The sequence below is a fragment of the Euleptes europaea genome, chromosome 7 (assembly GCF_029931775.1).
Source record: "Euleptes europaea isolate rEulEur1 chromosome 7, rEulEur1.hap1, whole genome shotgun sequence".
In the NCBI taxonomy this organism is placed as follows: Eukaryota; Metazoa; Chordata; class Lepidosauria; order Squamata; family Sphaerodactylidae; genus Euleptes; species Euleptes europaea.
Window position 1 is genome coordinate 100,380,995 of NC_079318.1, and position 6,429 is coordinate 100,387,423.

The 6,429-nt window shown below is 51.5% G+C and overlaps 1 protein-coding gene across 1 annotated transcript in view; it reads right to left on the minus strand.

The window, feature by feature from the left end:
* Positions 1 to 6,029: 6,029 nt before the first annotated feature.
* The window catches only part of APH1A (aph-1 homolog A, gamma-secretase subunit), a 13,193-nt gene continuing 12,793 nt past the window's right edge, over positions 6,030 to 6,429 (minus strand). The window contains exon 7 of the mRNA XM_056852902.1: positions 6,030 to 6,132. Coding sequence (XP_056708880.1) covers positions 6,068 to 6,132 — 65 coding nt within the window. The 3' untranslated portion in view covers positions 6,030 to 6,067. The remainder of the gene's footprint in view (positions 6,133 to 6,429) is intronic.

Consider the following 6,429-nt stretch of genomic DNA (forward strand, 5'->3'; position numbering starts at 1 on the left):
GACCTCAGCTGGCACCTCCTGGAACCTTCCGCCGTCTTCTCTCGCCTCCACACAAGAATTGTACAGACTTTTCGGTCGCAGCAGCGAACGAGAACAGCCACTGGACAGCCCCCCAGTGAGGCAGAGAGATCCCAGCCTCCAGCTCTCCCTCCTGCCTTTGTGAAGAGGCAGAAAACTTGGCTCGGGGACAAAATCCAAGGGGGTGGGGAGGAGATGAACCCCCCAATTGCCGCCTCTGTAAGGTGGGAGACACCAGTGGCTTCTTCAGCCCTTCCCCAAAACACACACGTGGCCTCAACACATGAAGCTGCCTTATACTGAACCAGACCCTGGGTCTATCCGGGCCAGTATTGCCTGGTCAGACTGGCAGCAGCTCTCCAGGGTCTCAGGCAGAGGTATTTCACATCACCTACCTGCCTAGTCCCTTTAACTGGAGATGCCGGGGTTTGAATCTGGGACCATCAGCATACCAAGCAGAGGCTCTACCACTGAGCCACAGCCCCTCCCCTAAAGAGATGAACACATGAAGCTGCCTTATACTGAATCAGACCTTCCTTGGTCCCTCAAAGTCTGTATTGTCTACTCAGACCGGCAGTGGCTCTCGAGGGTCTCAAGCAGGGGTCTTTCACATCACCTACTTGTCTGGTCCTTTTAACTGGAGGTGCCAGGGATTGAACCTGGGACCTTCTGCATGCCAAGCAGATGCTCTACCATTGAGCCACGGCCCCAACCCCATTGAGCCTCCATTCCATGAAGGATGCTGCGAACGAGGGCAAATCTTGGACCAGGTACACAGCCCAGGTGGAGGATCAGTTTGCCCCATTTAAATGGAAATTCGGCATCCCCATCAGCATTGGCTACAATCAGGCCAGAAGAATTGTCACTTCAAAGCCATACAGCTGTCCGGTCGCCTTTTTCACACCAGGAATTCCACAATAAAGCGATGCTTTCTGTGTAAGATGATTGGGTGCAGAATTCCCCAAAGGTGGGGAGGGGGGCATAAGGCCTATTCCTACAGCAGCCACAAGAGGGAAACCTTGCCAGCAAGATCCTTAACAAAGATGCCCCCTCCCCCGTTCCATGCTGGAACTCCGGTGATCTTCACTGGCGTTCCTAATACTGAGCAACAGTAGATGTGAGTTTGGGTCCCCCCTAAATTAGTCAGGGGAGGGTAAGGGGGGAATAGTACAGTCTGATCTTGGAAGCCAAGCAGGGTCAATAGAATCACAGGATCATAGAGTTGGAAGGGACCACCAGGGGCATCTAGTCCAACCCCCTGCACAATGCAGGGAATTCACAACTACCTCCCCCCCCCACATACCCAATGACCCCTACTCCATGCACAAGGTGCCCTCCCTGTCCACTCTCTCCATACCATGCACAATTGTATAGACCTCTATCATGTCTCCCTTTGACCACAGATGGGTACAAGGGTAGTATGATAGCAGTTTTATTCTCTACTCGTCTAATTATGGCCAGCACGGAATTTGCCTTTTTCACAGCAGCCGCACCCTGGGTTGACATCTTCACTGAGCGATCCACTACCACCCCAAGATGCCTTTCTTGGTCTGTCGCTGCCAGCATAGATCCCATTAGTGTATATGTGAAGTTGGGATTTTTTTGCCCCACTTTACACTTGCTCACATTGAATCTCATTTGCCATTTTAATGCCCGTTCCTCCAGTTTGTACAGATCCTTTTGGAGCTCTTCCCAGTCTGCTTTTAACCACCCTAAATAATTTGGTGTCATCTGTAAACTTGGCCACCTCAGTGTTTACCCCCAGCTCCAGCTTTGACAGTCCAAGTTCCTTGCGTCAGACATCCTGAAAATCTTGTTGGTCTCTAAGGTGCTACTGAATTCAAATCTAGCTCTTCTACTGCAGACCAGGATGGCCTGTGCTCTGAAATTATAATAACTTCTGTGCTGACAATTTCTAACCGACTCATGGTGACCCCAAGGACCACAGGGTTTTCAAGGCAAGAGTGGAACAGAGGTGGTTTGCCATTGCCTGCTTCTGTGTAGCTACCCTGGACTTGCTTGAGGAACTCCCACCCGAGTCCTAACCAGGGCTGACTCTGCTTAGCTTCCAAGATCTGACGAGATAAGACTAGCCTGGGCCATCCAGTTCAGGGGAAAGTGGCATCAAGTCACAGCTGACATAGTGATCCCATAGGGTTTTCAAGGCAAGAGACGTTCAGAGGTGGTTTGCCATTGCCTGCCTCTGCATAGCAACCCTGGACTTCCTTGGTGGTCTCCCATCCAAGTCCTAACCAGAGTTGACCCTGCTTAGCGTCTGAGAACTGATGAGATTGGGCTGGGCTAAGACTTGAGTGACCACGTTGTATTTGTGGATCATTCACACATTCATTATATTCCCCCTTTTTAAAACCCACAGAAGAAGGATTCCCCTCTTCTCATCCAGATTAACCTTCCGATTAACCTCTTGCAAACTAAATGCAGTCAGAATCAGGAGTTTTTTGTGGGGGCATTGACACGGTGGGGCAAAGCCAGCCCCCTGGCAGCAGGCTGACAAGCTGGGAGCAGCTGCCTTTATCGCCCCTTTGCAAAATAACCCCCCCCCCCGCCCCATGGTCTGGCAATAGCATTTTGCCGCCACCTTCGGAAAGCAAAGAGGTAAAATGGAGGGTGATGCTTTTAAGGGCTTCCTTCCCTTGCAGATTCGCCTCAACCAGGCTGCACTTTCTTCACTGTTCTTTTCTTACATGGGATTAATGCCCGGGGGTGGGGGAGGGTGTTTGTCACGGCCTAGCTTAGGCAACCACAACTCACGAGCTATTTTGTAATCTCTTTAAAGGAAAAAAAAATCCCGTAAGGAGCTTGTTTCCCTAAGTCCCAAAGCGATGAATTTCTCCAGTGCTCAGGGAACCCTTTCCCCTCTTGCTCCTGACCCCAAAGAGGATGCTGGGGCACACAGAATCATAGATTCATAGAGTTGGAAGGGACCACCAGGGTCATCTAGTCCAACCCCCTGCACAATGCAGGAAATTCCAAACTATCTCCCTCCCCCCACACCCCCAGTGACGCCTACTCCATGCACAGAAGATGACCAAGATGCCCTCCCTCATGATCTGCCTAAGGTCACAGAATCAGCATTGCTGACAGATGGCCATCTAGCCTCTTCTTAAAAACCTCCATGGAAGGAGAGCCCACCACCTCCTGAGGAAGCCTGTTCCACTGAGGAACCGCTCTCACTGTTAGAAAGTTCTTCCTAATGTCTAGACGGAAACTCTTTTGATTTAATTTCAACCCGTTGGTTCTGGTCCGACCTTCTGGGGCAACAGAAAACAACTCAGCGCTATCCTCTGACAGCCCCTCAAGTACTTGAAGATGGTTATCATATCACCTCTCAGTCTTCTCCTCTTCAGGCTGAACATACTGAGTATGCCAATTGACCTTCTGCGAGGAGATCCCCTAGGTCGCCCATTTGGAATCCAGAGAGCTTGGATGAAACCTGCAAACGGTGGGGGCAAACAGAGCCCCACAAGTTCACCCTAGCTGGCATTTGTCCTGGAATGCCACGTGTGGCCTGGGGGGTAGGGTGGCAAACCAGGGGCAAGTCTTGCCACATTCCATTCTGAAAATAATCAGAGGAAGAGGCGTGTGTACATCTGCCCCTCCCAACATATAAAAGATGCACACAGAGCATGGTTTGGCTATGGCTAGGCTCCTAATCCCCAAGGGCAAATGATCACAGAACACACTGGGGGTGGAGTCAAAAACACTACCCTCCCACCCTATAAGAACATAAGAAAAGCCCTGCTGGGTCAGACCCAGGCCCATCAAGTCCAGCAGTCTGCTCACAGTGGCCAACCAGGTGCCTGTGGGAAGCCCCCAAACAAGACAACTGCAGCAGCAGCATCCTGCCTCTATTCCACAGCACCACATATAATAGGCATGCTCCTGTAATCCTGGAGAGAGAACAGGTATGCGTCATGACTAGTAGCCATGGATAGCCTTCTCCTCCATGAACATGTCTACTCCCCTCTTAAAGCCTTCCAAGTTGGCAGCCATCACCACATCCTGGGGCACGGAGTTCCCCTGCCTGCCTCAGGGCATTTGCAGAGTCCTAGGGGGTGCTAGATCCCTTAACCCGTAACTTGATGCAGACTCCAGATTCCGGGGTGGGGTGGGAAAGCTCGGGAGGTAAAAGCTTCAGAACACAATTAGAACACAAGTACTGAATGGCTCTTGCTGCGTTCCCTCCGCCCCCCAAGATAGCAGCCAAGCAATAAATCCCGGTTCACCACACCAACCACCTTGCAAGAGAGAAGACCTTTTATTCATCATACCAAGCATCCGATACTAAAAGGATCTGTACTTCGATCATAAAAAGGATCAATGCTTAAGTTTTTTTTTGTTAAAAGCCAGTTTGAAATCTCACGCATTGCTAAGGCAACGTGGCCACCTGCTCCAGAACATTGTGGAGGGGGAAAGTCAAGAGTCGCCCTTGAACCGGGAAGAGTAATTTTTCCTGAACAAAATCAGGAGCATTTTTTCTCATAGACCTTTTATGCATGGTTGTTTCCCTCGCAGTCACACACACCCCATACACACACACACTACTTCGAGGCTTCGTTTTGATGATGTATGCATTTTCCGACTGTCAGAGGCCGCCTCACTCTCTCTGTGCGTTTTTACGCATAACGTGGAAACATGCAGGGAGAGCGAGGCAACCTCTGACGGTTGAAAAATGCATACATAATCAAAACAAAGCCCCGGAGTAGTCGTGGGGGTGACCGCGAGGAAAACATCCATGCATAAAAGGCGTTAGATTACTTAAGAGGAAGGCGAAATGGTCACAGACACAGTAATTTTTCCCAGCCAGAAGAGGGTGCTGCAGCATCTTTTCTTTCCAAAGACCACAACATGCTGGCTGGTTGACCAATGCAGGGACCACGGCTAGACCGGCACACGGCTCTCCTTTCCTGCTCCCTTGGAAAACATCATCCCAAGAGAAATTTGCCTTCCTTCATTTTAAAGGCCTTGGGGGTACTGTGCTTGGAGGAGTACAGGAGGGTCACAGACCACGAATTCCCACGAGAACCAGGGGTGGGGGGATTGGGCCAAAGAGCACAGCCCGCCTCTTGCTTCGTGGAACCCAGCAATACCTGGACTAAAAGAAATCTTGCGCAGCCAAACCTGCTGCGATTCCACCCTAGCTGGCAACGACAGGCATTGAAAGCAGGGAGACTCTTCTCGAAAGGGGGCAGCAAGATCCCGGGACAGAGTTTTGCCTGCAGATTACTGAACGACTTCATTATCAAGCTGAATCAAGGGTGTGAAGTTCTCTGCTTGCTTGTGAGCAGACAGCAGCGGCTGCAGCCCCCACCGGCTGAAGAAAACCCAGAGAGGAAAGAAGCCAAGGAAACGAGCTCCAGAGCCCCTTGCACAAGTTGGAGCGGAACAAGCAACAGGCGACCAAATATGGCCCTCCTGAAAAAATACCAACCTGCTCCCATTTGCCAATTTCAGCAAGGGGGGAAGACTGGAGGGTAGAAAATGGGACTTGTCTGCAGCCTAGTGGGGGGACAGACACCCCCCCCAACCGCCTGATTTTAAACAAGCATTTAGCTAAGCTGGTTGCTGACCGGGAGATCCGAGTCCACGCTGGACACAGCTAAGTTGAAATCACCTTCATCCATGTCAGGAGTCCAAGTCAATCTCCCCAGAGCCGGCTGACGCAGCGTCACTCTCTGCCCGTCAGAAAGGGCTCAAAGCAGCTACAGGATTCATCCAGTGTGATCTCACCATATCAGCTCGTAAGCTACAAAAGGACAAGGGAGTGTGAAACACTGCAAACTTCTGTAGTAGAAGCAAGGAAAAAAACCCGTCGAAGGAGACAGAATTCCTCGCTCCAGGCAGGGCACGGGGCTGGCGATCCTGTGGTGAAAGTGGGCTCCGTTATTGGCCCACAGCGCCAGGTGAGACTTGTGCCCACTCCCGCTGATCCTAAAGCTGTGCACTGATGGGGGGGCTACGCCCCTTCCCAGTTGGCAAGAAGGGGGCAAGTGAGCCTTAAGAAGCATCCCGGATGCCCAAGCGCCGCTCAGTCTTCAGCTGGGAGCTGCAGGGCCGAATAGACCATGACGGAATCCCCCTCCTCCTTTTTGCCTGCAAGGAAGACAGAGAGAATCATAGAATCATAGAGTTGGAAGGGCCCACCAGGGTCATCTAGTCCAACCCCCTGAACAATGCAGGAAATTCACAACTACCTCCCCCACACACCCCCAGTGACCCCTACTCCATACCCAGGAGATGGACAAGATGCCTCTCCCTCCCCCTCATACCCTCAGTGACCCCTACTCCATGCCCAGAAGATGGACAAGATGCCCTCCCTCTCATGATCTGCCTAAGGTCATAGAATCAGCCTTGCTGACAGATGGCCACCTCAGCTTTTTGCACAGGGGG